Source organism: Podarcis melisellensis (assembly GCF_964234715.1).
Source record: "Podarcis melisellensis genome assembly, chromosome: 16".
NCBI lineage: Eukaryota > Metazoa > Chordata > Lepidosauria > Squamata > Lacertidae > Podarcis > Podarcis melisellensis.
The window spans coordinates 35,988,712-36,009,119 of record NC_138533.1 but is presented as its reverse complement, the minus strand read 5'-3'; the positions used below and the strand labels follow the sequence as shown (position 1 = coordinate 36,009,119).

Here is a 20,408-nt window from a genome sequence, read left to right as displayed (position 1 = left end):
CAACAGAGCAGTACTTTCACCCCACTGTATAACCTCTTTTTTATATAAAAAACTAATCAGCAAAATGCCACACACATTTAAAATGTGACCTTGCATTTCTGAAGCATATGTGTTTAAATCTGAAACTTTAGTCCTTTAAAAAAGGGGGGGGACCCAACCTCTTTGAACTTTCCTTTATTTGCTCTGTTCCACAGATGTGGTTAAATTGCTCCATTCTCTTCTCCTCCATTACACAAACTCTGAGCCAGATCTCAATTCAAGCCTGGAAACATATTGGTTTAATCTTGATATTGATTAAGCGAGGGTTGGGTGTTTGGGTTTTTTCTTTCTTTTTAGAAAAGTGTTTCAAGATGCTTACATAGGCAATGTCAGAAATGGCTGGAAAATAATCTGGGAAAGTAAGTTTGTGTGTGTAGCATCTGAGCACATTTTTTAAAAAACAGGTTAGATGGTTGAATTTTAAGGAGCCTTACCAATTAGTTCACCAGTGTAAGACCTGGCATGGTCATGTTTCTGTGGCTTAAAGACAGGCTTGGTGTTGCCACAGAAGGGCCTGTTGGGAGTCTTGTCCCCTGCCTGCAGATTTCTGGACCATTTTCAGCTTTCAGCTTTGCAAAGCAAGTCTCTAGCCCAAGGATAGCCAACATTTTGCTCTCTGTATGTTTTTAACTCCAGTTCCCATCAGCCCTAGCCAGCATGGCCAGTGGCCAGGAATGATGGGAGTTGTAGGTTATAAGATCTGGAGGGCACAAGGTATTTTATTTGAGGAAATAAGAGAAGCCATGTTAGAAGGCTTGACTAAATTGCTCAATGAGAAGCAAACAGGAAGTTTTTATTTACACTGAGTCAGACCATTGGTCCACCTAGTCCAGTATTGTCTACCACTGAGCCTCTTGGGCTTGCCAATCGTAAAGCCAGCAGTTCGAATCCCCATGACGGGGTGAGCTCCCCTTGCTTTTTGCTTTGTTTCAGCTCCTGCCAACCTAGCATACCAGTGAAAAGCATACCAGTGTGAGTAGATAAATAGGTACTGCTGCAGTGGGAAGGTAAACAGCATTTCCGTGTGCTCTGGCTTCTGTCATGGTGTCCTGTTGTGCTGGAAGCAGTTTAATCATGCTGGCCACATGACCCGGAAAGCTGTCTGCAGACAAACACTCCCTCGACCTGAACGTGGAATTTGACCCCATAAACGAATTGGACTGGACTTAACCATCCAGGGGTCGTTTACCTTTACTTTTGCCTTTACTCTGACTGGCAATGGCTTTCAGACAGCAGCTCTTTGAAGTTCTTCCTGGAGATACCAGAGATTGAGCCAGTGGAGGTTGGTGCCCATTGGGACTGGCAGGTCAGAAGGCTGATCAACAGACGGTGGAGCCAGAGTCAATAAGAGAACCAACTGCTTCTAGTTGGCCTCTTCCCTGATGAGTTCTGTAAAGGCAACAGCGAGATGAAAGAGGAGGGGAATAAAGTAATCTGACAGCTAGTGCCACAGGCAGACAGGCTAATGGACCAGCCTCCACTGGTTTGAATCTGGGACCTTTTTGCATGCTAGGCAGATTTTCTACCACAGATGCCCTGCCACTGAGCTGTGGTCCAGTACTGCCTACCATTGTTCTGGCCATCAAAGGCATGTAATTGTAACAATCTAGAGCAAACAAACACAAACACGCACACCTGCAGTAGTGCGTTCCAGGACAGCCAGAACCAGTATGATCAAAGCAAAACCACTGTCATTGATGAAAACCACAGATGAATGGTTTTTCAGAAATTCACATACTCTGATTGGCGTAAATATCCAAGAAGAGATGCTGGAACAGAATTCTCTGCTGTTTGAATTCTGTTTTTTTGATGGTTTGTGTGTTTGAATGTTCATGCCTGTGATTTCCTGGGGATTTGAGGCTTGTTTGGGATAAATTTTGATATGGAAACCTGAACAGTTAGATGGGGTGGGATTGGGGGGGCATAAAAACTGCAAGGGACACTCAAGCAGCTCCCCCTGGTGGCCCATTGTCCAAGTGCAGAAAGTTCCTGGCTCTGAGGGGAGTCAACTGCTTACTTGCCAGCATTAAAATCGCAAGAGTGAGGCTTCAACAGCAATTGCATCTATTGGCAAATATAAGGGAGCATGTAGACAAGCTATATTGACCCACAGCACATGGGCAGGAAGATCCAGTAGTGGAGTTCAGTAGCTTAAGTAAAAGTAGGTAAAGGTAAACAGATCCCTGGACAGTTAAGTCCAGCCAAAGGCAACTATGGGGTTGCTGCACTCATCTCGCTTTCAGGCCAAGGGAGTCAGTGTTTGTCCACAAACAGCTTTCCAGACCATGTGGCCAGCATGACTAAACTGCTTCTGCCGCGACAAGACGCAGTGACGGAAACAAGAGGGCACGGAAATGCCGTTTATCTTCCCACCACAGTGGTACCTATTTATCTACTTGCACTGGCGTGCTTTCGAACTGCTAGGTTGGCAGAAATTGGGACAGAGCAATGGGAGCTCACTCCATCATAGGGATTCGAACCGCCGACCTTCCGATCGGCAAGCCCAAGAGGCTCAGTGGTTTAAACCACAGCACCACCCGTGTCCCTAGTAGCTTAAGTGGGAGTAAGTTGGCACTTCCTCCAAATGAGAACAATTGATTGCAATGATGTGGAAGCCTATGGCTCTCTTGACCTTGTTGGACCCCAGCTCCCATCAGCTCCAGCCAGCATGACTAAAGAAGAGCAATACTGGATCGAACCAAAGGTCCATCTAGTCCAGCACCCATCTCCCATAGATGCCTCAACGGGAAGCCACCCAGGCAAAAGCACTCAAGGAGGGCACAGCACAGGGCCATATAGGGGTGTGGCCTGGAGATAAGGAGCAGAAGAGGCCTGAAAGGCTGCATTCAGTCCCTGGGTTTTTTGGTTTCCCACATCTGGTTTACACTGATTTGACCGTGGCTTTGTAGAGCTCCAGACAGGGATATTTATGTCAGTCTACCTGGTGGACGCGGGTGGTGCTGTGGGTTAAACCACAGAGCCTAGGACTTGCCAATCAGAAGGTTGGCGGTTCGAATCCCCATGATGGGGTGAGCTCCCGTTGCTCGGTCCCTGCTCCTGCCAACCTAGCAGTTCAAAAGCACGTCAAAGTGCAAGTAGATAAATAGGTACCACTCCAGTGGGAAGGTAAACAGTGTTTCCGTGCACTGCTCTGGTTCGCTAGAAGCGGCTTAGTCATGCTGGCCACATGACCCGGAAGCTGTACACCAGCTCCCTCGGCCTGTAAAGTGAGATGAGTGCCGCAACCCCAGAGTCGGCCACGACTGGACCTAATGGTCAGGGGTCTCTTTACCTTACTTTACCTGGTGATGCCAGAGATTGAAACAGGGATCTTCTGCACACAAAACATACCCTCATGGAAGATAAGGCTACCAATGGCTACTAGCTTTGCCCCCGCAGTCGGTGGTCTTGATGCTTCTGAATACCAGCTGCTGGAAAGCACAGGAGGAGAGAGAGTTCTTGTGCTTGAGTCCTGCTTTCAGGCTTCCCATAGGCATCTGGTTGAACCAATATGAGAACAGGATAACGGCCTTGATGAGCCACAGGCCTGATCCTGCAGGCTCATCCTATGTTATTATGCCCTGTCACTGAGCTGTATCTCTCTGGAGGGAGAAGATCCAGGATAGAAGTCTGGATGACTTCAAAGGGCTTTCATGAACCATCAAGGCACCGTGCAAGCACTGTGTGTGGCAGTTCCTTTCGCAATCTCCCAAATGGTTAAAAAAAGCAAGCTGAAAGATTTCCCGAGCCAGTGTTTCCCTTTACCTGCATTGCTGCAGCCACAGTAAATGGGAACAGACGCTTTAGCTCTGAGCATCTCTGCTTTCAATTCAGCCTGAGCAGGCATGCTATGAAATGAGATCACCGTTGGCGGGAACAATGGGAGGGGAGAAATATTCTACAAAGGATCATGTTTGAAAACACAAAATAAATGACTACCTTCTGTTCAGTAATCAGAAAAAGAATATCTTGGGATTTTTTTATTTTTATTTTGCTAAGTTCCAAGAAAGAAAATTAGGTCGTTCCACATCTAAGGCCATTGTTTGCAATTGTGCTTAGGTTTCGCCCAGATCTGATATTCTTGGTATTCCAGATCTAACCCCCTGTGATGATGGCTATGATGTGAAGTTCCATGATTCTGCCTCTGACAGTGGTGCTTGGTGCCCATTGAGGCTTCTGGGGGCAGAATTCAGGGAGCCCCAATAACAAGTGGAGCTGGAGCCAATGACAAGGAGAACCAACTTGTAACAGATTTTTCCCCATCCTCCTTCTCCTTGCTGAGTTCTACAAGAGCAAGACTAAGGAGAAGGAGGAAACTGGCACCCCCAGGACTAGCTGTAAGTACAGAGGCAAACAGATGGGGACTTGGTGAGGGCAAACTGAGGTTGACCACTTGCTCTAACAAACCAGCCTCCACTGTAGTAGGACTCTTCAATCTGACAACCTCTTTTAAAACAAACAAGCAGATCAGTGGGTGGAGCCAAGATGTGGATCTTAAGAGGTGTGGAAAGGCCATAGCATAGTGGTAGAACATCTGTTCTGCATGCAGAAGACTTCTGGTTCAATCCCTGGTATCTCCAGGTGGGGCTGGGAATATCCCCTGCCTGAAAACCTGGAAAGCCACTGCCCGTCAGTGTAGATCAGGGGTGGCCAACTCCCAAGAGACTGAAATCTACTCACAGTGTTAAAAACTGGCAGTGATCTGCCCCCTTTTTGGGGGTACAGGTCAAAGTTGTTAGTTTTTCTTAGGAAGGAAAGGCCTGTTTTGGGGGGTGCAGGGCAAAAATGTCAAGCTTTTTTAGGGGAGGCAAAGTTGCTGAGCTTCTTTGGGGAGCCGGTGATCTACCAGTAGATCACAATCTACCTGTTGGACGTGCCTGGTGTAGATGATATGGAGGTAGATGACCCAAGGGTCTGACTTGGTATGTGGAAGCTTCCTATATATGTCCCTTTGTGTTGCAAAATTGGAAGGCTCACTCCATTCCCATCCTCATAATAGTTCAGAACAATGAAATAAGGTCAGCTTTGCTTAAAAATGAGAACCAAATGAAATTTCCCCCATTCTTTCTAGGGAAGGATCACTTCAGTGGCCCCTTAATTTCCCCCTCCAGTTTTGCAGTATTGTTTTTGAGGTGGAACAATTAGACTAGTGCAAAGTATTGAAGATGTGGCCACACCATCAATTTGTACCAAGGAATTATGATTCTAGCAAAGAGGTGAGGGGGCAGATGCAAGAAGCCCCTTGACTTGACCTGTCGTGAGGGTCAACAGTGCACCAAGTGCTAGAAAAGCAACTTATTTCATTCAGCTGCATGTTAGTAATTCCCATATCTGATAGATCCAGATTGATGATTATTTTTAAGCATTGGACAGGATGCAAAACAACCTTCAGCCTTTCCTTTCTTAGGCTGTGATGAAGTGCAATGTTAGCAGCAGAGGAGGGGAAAACAGTTCTGAAGAATCTATCCTCTGCCCCCCCCCCCCCGGTAACCTGGTTTTAATTATTCCCTTTTTATGAGCTCAGTTCCAAAGTCAGACATCAATCGGGAGGCCCCCTCTTCTGAAGTTTTCCTGTTCTGCTGGGTGCTTGGAAGAAAGAAGGCGGGCGGGGGGGGAGAAATGACTCTTCTGTATGTTAATCAGGAGTTGGTAATGGAAACCAGCCCAGAGATGTTGACTTAGTCTGGTTCTTTGCCAAGAGAAAGGTGAAAGTTCAGGCATCAGCTCAGGTTGCCAAGGCTCGTTCTGAGGGGTGGGACAGGGGTGGCAGAGTCTGGGCGGTGGGGGGAATGCCTGTTAATAGTTTCTCATTAAGAGCTGCTGTTTCAACTACAATGTTTCAACTACAATTCTTTTGGGTTTCAAAAGAATTCTTTTGGGTTTCAACTACAAAACATTTTTGTTGTTGTTGTTGTTGTTGTTGTTAAATGTGATACCAAAGAGAATGACAGATTTACCAGTAAATAAAAGGACTGCAATTAATAATTGGCAGAATTGGCAGACTGGGGGGCACAAACGGCCGTTCAATAGCATCCCAGATACTTGGCTCAGTGGGTGCAACTTGTGGCTTTGATGCTCAGCCACAAACATGGTGCCACAGGGAGTTGGCCACAGGCTGGGGCACACAGGCCATGCTGAAGATTTTACTCCAGGGTAAATGGATTCTTTCCCACCTGTTATCACTACAGTCTAGAATTTGAATGGTCTTTGCTCCTGGAAACTCCCTGCTTAGGTATTTTACACCTCAAGAGTGTTTTGTTAGCGGGGGTGCTCTGTTTTCATGGCTACTGATTTTAAGGCAGTGTTTGCATCTGGCAAATGGTGCCATTGTGGCAAACCACTGAGCCACAGAGGTTTGGTTCAGTGGTGTGGTGTCCTGGGAGAAGGGGGTGGTCAAAGATCCAATAATATTTCAGTAGCAGGGTCCCGGTTTCCAACTTCCTAGAGCTGCTCAATGAGTATTAAGCAGGAGGTGTTTAGCCATTGTATGCTCCCAAGCTAAGCATCTAGGAATACTGAAAACACACATTATGTGCAACTTCTGTTAGGTACAATGAAACTTCATGAAAAACACAACTTGAGTCACTCAGCAAGAAGATACGAGAAAGGTAAAGGGACCCTTGACCATTAGGTCCAGTCGCGGACAACTCTGGGGTTGCAGCACTCATCTCGCTTTACTGGCCAAGGGAGCCAGCATACAGCTTCCGGGTCCTGTGGCCAGCATGATTAAGCCGCTTCTGGCGAACCAGAGCAGCGCACAGAAACACCGTTTACCTTCCCGCTGGAGCGGTACCTATTTATCTACTTGCACTTTGACAAGCAGTTCGAAAGAAGATACTAGAACGCTCCAAACCACTTGCCGATATATATGCAGAGAAAATAGAAGCTCTACCTGAAAGTCAACAAATTGAGATCTGTATTGATTGTTGAAATGCATCCCTAATTATCGTTATTGTATAATTAGAAGATGATTGTATAATCTTAGAAAGTTGTATATTCTTAGAAGGGGTGTGGCAGTGCATCCTGGCTTATGTGACACTCAAAGGGGATGAGAAAAAAATGTGGAGGAGAAGGTCTATCAATGGCTAGCCCAAACTGCTAAATAGGACTGCTATCTTAAAGGCAGGGTGAATTCCAGTTGGCAGGGAGGAACGGCAGGCAGAGTGTTGGCTTCCATGCTCTCGTTGTTGTCTTTCCAGAGGTTGACTTTTCTGCAAAGCAGGATATTGGATTTAGGGTGCATCCTTTGTTCTCAAAAAAGATGGTGTTCCTATTTAGGAGAGCTGAGTTTTTATAAGGTTGGATTTGCCTAGTCCAGGGATCAGCAAACCTTTTCAGCAGGGGGCCAGTCCTCTGCCCCTCAGACCTTGTGGGGGGCCAGACTATATTTTGAAGGGAGGAAAATGAACAAATTCCTATGCCCCAAAAATAACCCAGAGATGCATTTTAAATAAAAGGACACATTCTACTCATGTAAAAACATACTGATTCCCAGACCGTCCACGGGCCTGATTTAGAAGGTGATTGGGCTGGATCTGGGCCCCGGGCCTTAGTTTTCCTACCCATGGCCTAGTAGTCAGTCCCCTTAAGCTAGCTGCAGCTCTGAAACAGTAGCCTTATTATAACACCCACAACTCTAAGTTAGTAGCTGCAGTACCTCCTTCTGGCCAGCAGCATTGGTGACACCCAAGTGCAGTGGACAGTGCAACAGCAGCAGCTGCTGCCTCTTGTGACCAGCTGCAAAAATGCCACAGAAAAGGAGGGCACAGAAGCCTGGTTTTCAATTCTCTGCCTGGAGATCCTTAGAGACGTGGAGCTTTTTGCTGGAAGCACCTTCAAGTATAGCCGGTGTTGGTGTTTCCATGATGGCAATGGCAGGGTCATGGTCCTTGCTTCTGATTAAAATGGGTTCTATTTTTATACTGCCTCTGAGCTATTAATTCAGCAGAGCAATCCATTAATGGTGGTGGCCCTAATTGAAAGGGGGAGAAAAATTCATTGCCATTAAGGAAAGAAAGGAGGGGGGGGAATGACATCGGATCCAGGATTTGCCTTCCTCTTCTCTCCTCCCCCTCTTTAATTAGCTGGCCTTACACAAAGAAACAATGCATTAAAGGAGCAGCCTGACAGGGGAAACATCAGAACAATGCAGTCCTAATTAGGAAACGTCTGCATTATTTCTCTCCCCCACCCACCCCTATATCATAAAGGCATGACCTATTTTATTTGTATTAACTTGATGGAGCATATAAAGTAGCAGGAGACATAAACAGCAGTGGCGCTGAGCATCACTCTGACGGAGCCTCCCCTGCCCTCAACCTGCAGGTCTCCTTAATCACAGGTGACAAGCTATTGTCCTACAACCATGCAAGGCTGATGCTCAGAGGGATACATTTTCCTGCTGGTGCTTCTCTCATTGATTCTGGAGCAGTGGTGGCTGGTGATTGTTGGAACTGGTAGGGTGGAGTGTAGGAAGGCCAGCTGGAGGTGGAGTCAGTGAGAGGCAGAGCCAAATAATTCCACTTTCATCCCCATCCTCCTCTCTTCTGAGTTCTACAAGGACAACATGGAGACTAAGGAGGAGGAAGAAGCTGGCAGCTAGAGCCAACCCTAGGAGTGGTTGTAGGTAAGAAGGCAGGCAGGTGGGGGCTAGCTGAGAGTAGACTAAGTTTGGTGGGGCAGTATGTCATGTACGCTGATGGACCAGCCTCCACTGCCTTTATATTTGCAATAAGTCCTGGGGGTGGCAGTGGCTCTCAGCTTCCTTATTGTCACCCTTGTAGAACTTACCATTAGTTGGCCTTGTCTGCCACTGGCTCTGGTGCCATCTACTGTGGGCCCCCTGCCTTCCACCCCACCAGTCCCAATGTGCACCAGCCTCCACTCAGTTTTCCTTGGTATAAAGTGGCTTCTTGTGTGCGTAAGTCCACCTTTAAAAGAGGAGTTTGGTGGAAGAGAAGCAGAAACTGATGAGTCCAAGGCTGACTGACATCTGTGTCACTGGCCACAACAATCAGAAAGTGAAGGGTCTGCCTCTCAGTGTCAGGATATGTGCTTTGCATGCAGAAGGTCCTAGGTTCAATTCTTGACATCACCAGTTAAAAGGCATATGAGGTTGAAAGGCTGGGAAAGAGCTTTGCTAATGCAATGGATAAGTTAATATTGGTCTAGGTGGACTAATGGCTCTAGTCCTTTTAACGGAGATGCCAGGAATTGGACCTGGAGTCTTCTAAAGACAAAGCATGTCAGTGGCACAGGTGCCTGCTTGCCTTGAGCACCTCAACTCCTGTTTCCCTTCCATGCTTCAATAAGAGAAACGCCTGGTCTACCAATGAGCTATGATTCTTCTCATAGGTAGTTCCCCCCCCCCCCAGGGATAGTGAATCTGTAGCCTTCCAGATGCTGTCGGAGCCCAACTCTCATCACCCTAGTAGGGCTTATGGGAATTAGAGTGCAGCAACATCTTCAACCTTTTCAGACCTGGAACCCACTTTTAAACCAAACATGTAATCGGAGACCCATTTCTTAACCCGTTGCCATATATTTGCATTGCGTTAGTGCTGCTTTTTCAATCCACCTTGGATCAGGTCATGACCCACTAGTGGAGACCAGTGATCTAGAGGGCCACAGTGCTTCTCAGTTCAATCTCTGGGGTCCCTTAGAGCAGTGTTTCCCAACCTTGTGCCTCCAGCTGTTTTTGGACTACAATTCCCATCATCCCTTGCCACTGGTCTTGCTAGTCAGGGATGATGGGAGTTGTAGTTCAAAAACAGCTGGAGGCACAAGGTTGGGAAACACTGCCTTAGAGCAATCTACTCATTCAATGTGATTCTGCTGTTCAGATGCATGAGATCATATTGCAGTGAAGCTTCAGCCATACCAGTGTGGACTCTCAAAAGAATTATGCAGGAAATGTGGAAGTTTAAGTGTTGAGAGTGGAGGGTTGTTTCCTGTTCATTCTTCTTAAATGCACTTTAATGTGTAATGGTGGGAGGAGGTTAGACTGACCACTACTATCTTAGAAAAGTATCATGGATTGATTTAATGTTCCATGACAGGGCGCTGACTCTGATTTATGTATTGCAAGGAGAATTTGGCCTTTTATTCCGAATAGCCCCTTTTTTAAAAAAAACTCTGGATATACTCGTGCCCTTTCATCCCACTGGCCTGTCTTTCTCTTCACCTCCTGGCTAATTCTCACAAATGATGTGCAAGCTGGCTATAGACCTTGTGGGATTCTTGTGATTGAAACCTGTGAACCTCTCCTATCCTGCTGGTCGATGACCTTACAGAAGCTGCCTCCTGATGGAGGATGCCGCAAAGGTTGGTGAAGGTTATGTTGAAAACAAACAAATAAATAAAGCACATTGACTCTTACAGGGCTGACATAACCACTTCTGATCTTGGTGAAGTTAATGGACACATTGAAATGTGTTAAAATAGATGGGAAGTTTGAGGCATCTGATTTAGGTTCTTCACGCATATACACACACCTATTCTGGATTAGACTGTCCAGGGTCTGTCCTTTTTTGAAATGGATCTCTATTTGATAGGACGGAGCAAAAATGTCCTCCCTACTTTTATGCCACAAAAGGTATGTGTGCGTGTGTCTGTTTGCAGGGATTTCAAGGGTGCAGGAAGACACTTCACAGTGTTCCCATACACTCCCCAGTCTCCTCACTGCTGCTGTATGCATAATCATGTCACACTACATCCCTGATATACAGTGATTCATCTCTGTAATGTATGAAATCTGATTCCATCTTTGTCAGATGAGACCTCTTATTTCTGATGGTACAAGTGCCCATGGAATCCTGGGCAAGATCTGGGGAAATTCAGCCTGGAGCAAAGGTCAGCAAGTGGCAGGAAGCATGAAGCAAAGAGCACAGCACTGGTTCAAGGTAGCTGGTCAAACTTGGGCATTTCAGGAGCCAGGAGAGCTCTGCAAAACAGGAGTTTTTCTGACAAACTGCAAAACTCAGCTGAGTCCTTATATCTATAAGATGATGAGTACCAAAACTTTACCCTTCTACTGAGGTTGTGTAGAATTTAAAGGTACCATTTGAATGCCCTCACTTATTTTGCTATCTCCAACAGGACAGGTAACTTAATGATGATGATGGTGGTGGTGATTTCTTCTTGGGGAGAGCATTCCACAAGCAGGGAGCTACTGCAGAAAAGGCCCATTCTTGTGTTGCTACCCTCCAAATCCCTCATGGAGGAGGCATGTCAGATGATGATTGCAGGGTCTGTTCATATGGAGAGAGGTGGTCCTTAAGGTACTGCAGTCCTGAGCTGCTTAAGGCTTTATAGGTCAAAACCAGCACTTTGAATTGGGCCAGGAAACTAATTGGCAGCCAGTGTAGTTGGGCTAGAATTGGCATTATATGCTCAAACCATCTTGCCCTGGTGAGCAACCAGGCCGCTGAATTCTGCACCAGCTGGAGTTTCTGAACTGTCTTCAGAGGCAGCCCCATATTTAAAACATTGTAGTAATCTAACCAAGGGGCTACCAGAAAATAGACAACAAACGTTAGGCTATCCCTGTCTAGAGAGGGGCGCAGCTGGGCCACCAGCCCAAACTGGTAGAAGTCACACTCTGCCACTGCGGCCACCTGACCTTTAAGCAACAGTAATGGGTCCAGAAGTACCCCCAAAATGTGTACCCATTCCTTCAGAAGGAGTGTAACCCCATCAGGAGCAGGCAACTTCCCATCTGTCTGGTCTAGGAAACTTGGATCAATGTCTTAGCTAAAGCCATGTTCATTATACTCTGCCTTGATTTGCCTGTTTGCAGCCTATAGATCTATGCTTGGACACTATACTGGATTCACCAATAAACCACAACCTCCAGTCATGGTAACAGTCTGATTTCTAAGTCCTTGGGGGAGATTAGGACACTACCACTGAAGAAAAGCTCCTCTCACCAGAATTGTCACAAGGCTGGGTTAGGATGAGACCTTTCAGATTCTTTGGAAACATTGGTTGGCATTCAATGCTTCTCCTACTCAGAGTAGACTTATTGAAAGTAATGGGCACAACTAACGTAGCTCAATTAATTTTATCAGGTCTACTGTGAGTAGGAATTAACTGACTTCTACCCATTGGAACTTGCAAGTGGACTACATTTCAGAATGCCGTCATATCTCTGTAGGCACATTTAATCCCACCTTCCCACACACCCAACAAAACTATTTTGGTCACTGCATTTGGGTTACCTTTGTGTAGAGCTTATTTCAGCACAAAGGGCTCATGTGGCTTTGTCCACAGATTTCCAGCATTTGATCTGTGCCAGTAAAGGCTCCCGAAACATCGATGGATGGCGAAGCATCCCTGCAGGGGAGGGTGAAAATAGAAAATCCCCTTTATTACAGGGGTTGCAATTTTCACTTCACGGCAGCGGGCCGGTAATAAGCACCCAACCAAGATATTAGAGTCTAGCCCAGAGGAATTTAATAAAAAGGTCTTCAGGATGCTTAGACTTCATGGCTCTGTCTGGGCCCTGCTTGATATCTCATCCGTGACCTCTGTGCAATCAGGGTTAAGTAAGGATCATGCTGTGCCTAAGCCTTTAAATGAAAAGGTCTGATTAACTGTCAAGAATATCTACTGTCAGGAACCTTTGGCTTTTTATGTGCCTGCCCTGTGTGGTAAACCACTACAACTTTAGCATCCTCAGGCTGGACATTGGGCCTCTGACAAAGGGAGAGCTATAGAAGCCTTTGTGTTTCCATTGGAACCTGATGGCTAGAACTTTGGATTTTTAAATTGGACGTGGACATGGATTGTTTTGAATCCTATCCTTAGGGGTGTGTTGTTGTTGCTTTTTGTGAGGGTGGTGTTGTCATGGAGGTGCTGGGTTCAGGATTCAAATTCCTGAGGATGTAGGCTTTACCATTCAGTTTCTTTTAAATAAAAATAATAATCATAGTCCTTATGTCTGTGACGAAATGCTAGGAATTGTGTGGGCATTGTTTACTCAAATCCCAGAAGCCAAGAGAGGTTGCTGATTAAGGTGTCCAGTGGTTGCTGGGAACGGGTTTGTGAATTTCAGGATCCCCCAGCTCCCCATGTCTAGCAAAATCAAAATATATATTCTATTCTTGTTTGATTGCTATTACTATTTCCTATTGCATTTTCTGGCTCTTAATGGCAGTTTGCTCATTTGGAAGGAACAAATCCTGCCACCTATCTCTCCAACATGAATTAAATATGAAGGTCCATCACCTTAAATTAACATTCTGGAGTTGTGGCACTCATTGCTATTTTCCTATCCCTGCCTCATCGGAAGAAAGTATCTCCCTTTATTGCTTTTCACTTGCTAGCATCCCACCTAGTTCCGTGCTTGTACAAAGGCAGACAGGTGCTGATGCGTTTGTGTTGCAATGCCTTGGTAGAATATTGATGAATCTGGCTGTCTTTTCAATGGTGGCAGAACTGAGAATTTGCAACCTGTAAATCATAAAATTAAGTTTTAGCGGGTTATTAAACAGCTTAAATCTTCTCTTTTTAAAAAAGAATGAAACATGAGCAAAACTAAACCTGAGATGTCAAGATCCATATCTGAGCCATGACTCAGTGGTAGAGCATCTGCTTTGCATATCTTTTTGCAGGTTCAATCCCTGGCATCTCCAGGTAGAGCTAGGGAAAACTCTCTTCCGGGAACCCTGGAGAGCCAAGATGGACCAATGAAATGACAGCTTCCTATGATCTGTCACTGCCATCACTGTGGTGTGCTAGGAAGGTGAGAAGGAGGGATGAGGTGGCAGCAAGGTTGGCAAGGTTCAAACACACCAGCAGGAGTGCTGCATTTGCTTTGCTGGTGTGCTTGCACTATGCTGCCCTGTGTTTCTTCCCCTCTTCCTCTGATTTGTCACTGTGACAATGCGGATGGGGGGCCAGGGGAGCGGTTCCACCCTGCCCCAACCACTACAAGTGAGATCCTTGCAGCTCTCTGAGCCTCTACAAGCTCCCAGCATTGCTAATCTCTAATAGCAACCAGGCGGCAGTCTCTACCTTGTGTTGACCTCCCTCTAGACACAAGGCTGCATAGGGTACACAGCGTGGGACAGTAAATAATCTTGAAGAGGAAAGCTGCCTGCACTCGTTCTACCAACTGGGTAAACCCTGGCAGCCAGACTGGAATACCATAGAGCAATTGAGCTATAATTTTGGCGTTGAAGATCTTAAGGGCAGGAGGGATATGTGATGTTTGTATGTAATGCCAATAAAAGGTATGATGATGATGATGATAATAGCAGCCATGCTCCAAGATGCAAGACTCTGATAAATCCAGTTTATTTCAGATTAATAATAATTTGCCTGACGGTAGATTTGGGTCAGAATAAAAGATTCAGGACAGACAACAGAAAGAGCTTTCACACGGGGCATAGCTAAACTGTGGAATTTGATCCTACTCAATGTAGTAATGGCCACCAACTTGAATGGCGTTAAAAGGGGATTAGACTAATTTATGGAGCGGGAGGCTATTAATGGCTATCAGCATGATGGCTATGTTTTACCTATGCTACTGGGGGCAGCATGTTTCTGAATACCATTTGGTGGTGATCACAAGGGGGGGGGGGGAGAATGCTGTTATGTTCAGGTCTTGCTTGCAGGCTTGCCAGAGGCATCTGGCTGGCTGCTGTGAAAACAGGATGCTGGGCTAGATGGACCTTTGATCTGATCCAGCAGGGCTCTTCTTATGTTCAGACAAAGGAAAGTTATTTATCACATAGGGCATTTTTAATCAAATCCGCTGCCACAAGATATAATGATAACCCCTAGCTTAGCTCGTTAAAATGGGAGATTGGACAAATTCAGGAAGGAAGAGGTACATTCAAGGAGGGTACAGAGCAAGTTATGGTGTGGAGAGAGAACATGTTGCCTCAAGAGAGTCCAGGGGGCCAGATAGAGAAAAGTTGAGGTCTGCATCTGGCCCTTGGGCATGATGTTCCCCACTCCTGATACTTCTCCACTCCTGAGACACTGATGGATAAAACTTCATTTGCAGCCATAACTGCATCTGGTCTGGAGAAATCCCAGATCCCAAAGTGTATTGGGCTGATCCGGGATTTGTCCAGAGTGGGCTGAGGCAGCTCTAGGTTGCACTGGATGGGGTCAGAGTCACCCAGGGTGCTCTGGATCTGTCAAGGAGGGGATATGAAGCATGTGGTGGGGAGTGGAGACAGAGAATGGGAGGTGATGTAGTCAGGAATCTCTTACCCTGCCACCACAACAGCCAACCTTAGCAGGTTGCAAGGTCCCCAATTCCATTCAGGCTTCAGATCATGTTGGGCATGGAGTGATTAAGGACACAAAATTGGGCCCTGAACCAAACTGGAGCTTTCTTGCACAAATAGCTAACTGGGCATTGTCTCATCTAACCCATCTTGTTCTTTGTTTTTTGCCTCCTTCTTTGCCAACAGTGACCATTGGCCGTGGGGCCTCAGACAACATTCAGAAGTTTTCCTCTCTGCCAACATATCTACCTGTAAGATATCAGATCTCCAGCACCAAGAGTTCGTTTTTCCTCAAAGAAACTAACCAGGAGTTCATGCGGAACTCCAGTTTGCAATCTCGGATGGAGACCTTCTTCACCTACAAAGCCAAGAAGACCCCTGTGATCAATGCTAGTTATGGGCCCTTCTCTGTGGAACAGGCTGTGCCCCAGGACCTGCTGCTGACCTCAAGCTTTTTTGGATCCACCAACAAATTTACGTTCAATTGGAAGCTGAAAGCATACATCATGAGTGAAAAGGTCTATTTGACCAGGCCCAAAGTCCAAGTTCTTTTTTACATTGTGGGAAGAGATTGGGATGACTACAGCATGACAGAGCAGCTGCCTTGCATGCGAGTTTTTGCCTTTCGGGAAACACGGGAGGTTCGGGGCAGCTGCAGATTGAAGGGTCATCTGGGCTTGTGTGTGGCTGACCTGGAACTTCAGCCCACCTGGTTTAACCCAGCAACCATTGTCACCGGCCGCAAAAAAGCATCCAATCAGTCTGAAGGGAGCTCAGTGGAGCTTTACTACACCATTCAGCCTGCAGATGAAAATACAGAGTGTACTTCGGAAGACATCCGTAAGGGGAACGCCATCCGCCCAGGGAAGGAAGGGTCAGGGGAAACCATGTCCCACTTGCAGAGAATTGGTTCCGTCACTCTCTACAGGACCCCGGAGAGCTCTCAGCTGACAGAGCTGTGGCTGGACAGCAACGTCGTCATCTGGTTGCCAGCGAAACCCATCAGACAAGGAGAAGTTGTGAGTGCTTTGGTGACGGTCACCAACAACATCACTGTGGACCAATTCATCCTGAGGTATAATGAGTTTGCATGTCTGCTCTGTGTTGTGTTGCTGGGTGTGATTGGCGGGTGGGTTGGCTTTTCAGGTGGCTGCTCTCTGCTGACACTGGCAAGCTTAGATTGGGGGAAAGGCAGTAGCCAAATGGCAGAGCATCTGCTTTGCACGCAGAAGGTCCCAGGTTCCATCCTTGGAATCTCCAGGTAGGGCTGGGAATGTGCTTCGTCTGAAACCCAGAAAGCCACTGTCTCCCATCCAAGTACTAACTAGGCCCGACCCTGCTAAACTTCCGAGGTCGGACGGGATCGGGTGCATTCAGGGTGGTGTGGCTGTAGGCACCCAGAAAGCCACTGTCAGTCTGTGGAGACAGTGCAGAGCTACATGGACCAATAACCTGACTCTACACGAGACATCTTCCTAGGTTTCTGCTTCCCAGATGAAAGAACTTTAACCAAAAATATTGGGCAAGCTTTATTTATGCATTTCCCCTTTGATTTCTATGCTTTACAGTCAAGGGATGTTTGCGATAAAGGTCACAACTGCTCTTCCAGTGCTTTAGGCAACTGAAGGTTTCCCCAAGGATTCCACACATGAACATATTTATGTCTCAAGCTTATATGAATTACATTAATGCAGGACAGATCATAGTGGAGAGGGGGAAAATAGCTTTTTGGGGCAGATAGCCCTCCGGAGGCTAGAAACAGAAAATAATTTCTAAAAGAGAGTCGAAGGATTATGATCTTGCTATTGTTGCTTCCAGTTTGTAGACTGTCACAGCCAGGGCCAGTTAGTGAGTTGGCATGCCTGAATCTTGACCAGTGGCTATGGTTTCTAGCCCCAAACCCCCGATGTAGGTGAATATGAATGCAGCTCTGGGACATTTTTCAGAGCAGCGGTAAAGACATCTTCTGCTGGAACGCTTGGGTAACTGATGGGCCCCGCCTGCCCTGTTGACCAAATGAGGTGATAACAAGGCTTTCAAGTTTGTTTGTGACAGCTTAACATTGAAGAAGGCAGTGAAAAGGGGGGGGGGATGATCAAGCAGAGATTGGATACGCCCTTCCTTTTCTTTGAAGGTGTCCCTGGTTCCCACTAATGGTTTCAATGATTGCACTTCTTTGCAAGGTTGTTTTCATTCCTAATTAGAAGCAGACAATTTCATTTCCAGCTTGCCAAAGTCCTTATTTGGTTGAAAGGTCAATGTGCTTTGTACAGCACTGAGTTCAGTGGAATTTCCTCCAAAGAAACTATGCATAAGATTGCACTCATGCTGGTACTAATAAATTGGGCATTGCGGTATATACTGTATGTGTGTGTGGATATATAGATAGGGGAGGGAGAGCTGCCTGCATTTCAAACTCTCCTTGGGGGCATAGTCATAGGAGCTATCATGGCAAGCACCTCCAAAATAAGCAGCTTCAAAATTTACCACTATGTTGCTGCCCTGGCGCCACTTACTAGAATAAGGATTTGAGCCAGAATCTGAAGTTCACTAGCCAGGAAGGCTGCTCCACTGATTGTGAAGATTAGAAGGCCATTTTTTATTTTCTTGTTTCTTATATTTATTGCATTTATATGCAACTTTTTTTCACCAAGCAGCTCAAGGTGATGTACATGGTTTTGCTATTCAATTAATCTCCACAACAGCCTAGACCGAGAGGCAGTGACTGGCCTAAAGTCACTGACCAGTGAGCTCCATGACCAAGCAGGGGCTTGATCCTAGGTCTCTCAGGTCCCTCATCTGACACTCTAACCACTACACCACACTGACTTATAACAGGCTTAGGGAAGCCACAGGCGTAGTACTATTGTAGGGGCCATCACTGCTATGTTCTGTGACTGATGAAGATTATAAAGCCTGTGTGTGTGTCCATTGTGTTCTAGATTGTTGTTGTTGTTTAGTCGTTTGGTTGTGTACGACTCTTCGTGACCCCACGGACCAGAGCACACCAGGCACTCCTATCTTCCACTGCTATGTTCTAATGTTCTAGATTAGGTTCCATGAAATCCAGTGTCAATAGGTTGTTGCACTGGGCAGTTGCTAGTACACTCCTATTGCCTAGCCCTGCGCCATACATTAATTTACCACCATTCCCAGTATTCTTGTCAGCACCAAGTGACCAAGTTTGGCCACTGCTGTTGACATTCTCATGATAATAAATAATAATAATAATAATATTTATACCCTGCCCATCTGGCTGAGTTTCCCCAGCCACTCTGGGCGGCTGCCAGTTGAGTGTTAAAAACAATACAGCAATAAATATTTAAACTTTCCTAAACAGGGCTGCCTTCAGATGTCTTTTAAAAATAAGATAGCTACTTATTTCCTTGACATCTGATGGGAGGGTGTTCCACAGCACGGGCACCAGTACCGAGAAGGCCCTCTGTCTGGTTCCCTGTATCCTCACTTCTTGCAATGAGGGAACCACCAGAAGGCCCTCGGCACTGGACCTCAGTGTCTGGGCAGAATGATGGGGGTGGAGACACTCCTTCAGGTATACAGGATCGAGGCTATTTAGGGCTTTAAAAGTCAGCACCAATACTTTGAATTGTGCTCAGCAACGTACTGGGAGCCAATGCAGATCTCTCAGGACCAGTGTTATGTGGTCCTGGTGGCCAGTCCCAGTCACCAGTCTAGCTGCCGCATTCTGGATTAGTTGTAGTTTCCGGGTCACCTTCAAAGGTAGCCCCACGTAGAGCACATTGCAGTAGTCCAAGCGAGAGATAACTAGAGCATGCACTACTCTGGTGAGACAGTCTGTGGGCAGGTAGGGTCTTAGCCTGCGTACCAGGTGGAGCTGATAGACAGCTGTCCTGGACACAGAATTAACCTGCGCCTCCATGGAGAGCTGTGAGTCCAAAATGACTCCCAGCTGCGCACCTGGTCCTTCAGGGGCACAGTTACCCCATTCAGGACCAGGGAATCCCCCACACTTGCCTGCCCCCTGTCCCTCAAAAACAGTACAGTACTGTCCCTAATGAAGCATTGCAGAGGGTTGGGCTAGATTACTCTTTGGGCCACTTCCAATCCTACAGTTCGATGAGTCTATCATGGGGAAATTTAAAAATGGTGGTTATCTGCCACCTAGTCATGATCTTGATGTAAACCTGCCAATATCTGACTGAAATACTGTGCAGAGAGGGAGGCAGCAATCTGGGAAGCGATCCACCTGCAAGAAAGGAAATTCCGACTAAACATTAGGAAGAACGTTCTGACCGTAAGAGCTGTTCGGCAGTGGAACAGTCTCCTTAGGGAGGTGGTGGGCTCTCCTTCCTTGGAGGTTTTACAGCAGAGGTTGGATGGCCATCTGTCATGGATGCTTTAGCTGAGATTCCTGCATTGCAAAGGCTTGGACCAGATGACCTTTGGGGTACCTTCCAACTCTACAATTCTACGATACTATAATTCTATGATTGACATCAGTCCTGGTTCCTGCTTCAAGCCCAGCTCAAGACCCTTTGACACAGACACATTGCAAGAGGAAGTGCTGTAGCTCAGAGGTGGAGCATCTGCTTTGCATGCAGAAGGTCCCCAGTTCAATCCTTGGTACCTCCAAGGTAGGACTAAGGAGGGCGTATAGTCTGAAATCCTAGGAAGCCAGTCCAGGTGGTCTGACTCTGTATAAGGCAATTTCCTATGTTCTGATATCAGGTTTTAAGTTGGATATTTATTTGGGGAAGAGCCATTGGTCCATGATAGATCATCTGCTGTGCACAGTGTCCATTTCAGTTTCTGGCATCTTTAAATTGGGCTGGAAAGGACCCCTGTCTGAAAACCTGGCACGCTGCTGCCTGTCAGTGTAGACAATACTGAGCTAGGTAGACCCATCACCTGGCTCAATAGAGGGAAGATTCCTATGTTTGTCCTGCTATAACCAATCCATGTGTGCACAACTGCATATCACATTCAGCTCTTGGGGGAGGTATATTATTTGTCTCCAACCTTGTAAAAATATGGGGGAAGGAAAGGAAACTGATTGTTCTGGAAGCAGCTTTGGTTAAGTTGATGAGATAATCTGCGTGACACCTGCCAGCTGAGTGGAACGTCTGAGGCTGATTGTAAAGACTT

The 20,408-nt window shown here is 46.4% G+C and overlaps 1 protein-coding gene and 1 long non-coding RNA gene across 3 annotated transcripts in view; one reads left to right on the top strand and one right to left on the bottom strand.

Moving 5' to 3' along the window:
- LOC309359496 (transmembrane protein 132C-like) overlaps positions 1–20,408 on the top strand; it is a 245,810-nt gene that overhangs the window by 73,390 nt on the left and 152,012 nt on the right. Inside the window, exons 1-2 of one of the 2 annotated variants that reach the window (XM_081893264.1) lie at positions 10,270–10,362; positions 15,468–16,356. In XM_081893264.1, coding sequence (XP_081749390.1) covers positions 10,320–10,362; positions 15,468–16,356 — 932 coding nt within the window. In that variant the 5' untranslated portion in view covers positions 10,270–10,319. Of the gene's footprint in view, positions 1–10,269; positions 10,363–15,467; positions 16,357–20,408 lie in introns of those variants that run through there. The other variant, XM_081893263.1, reaches the window with a different exon arrangement.
- Positions 1,242–13,471, bottom strand: LOC309359650. The gene is made up of 3 exons (XR_014163894.1): positions 13,373–13,471; positions 12,258–12,372; positions 1,242–1,428 (listed from the first exon to the last, which is right to left on the bottom strand). It is a non-coding gene; the product is annotated as an uncharacterized lncRNA (long non-coding RNA).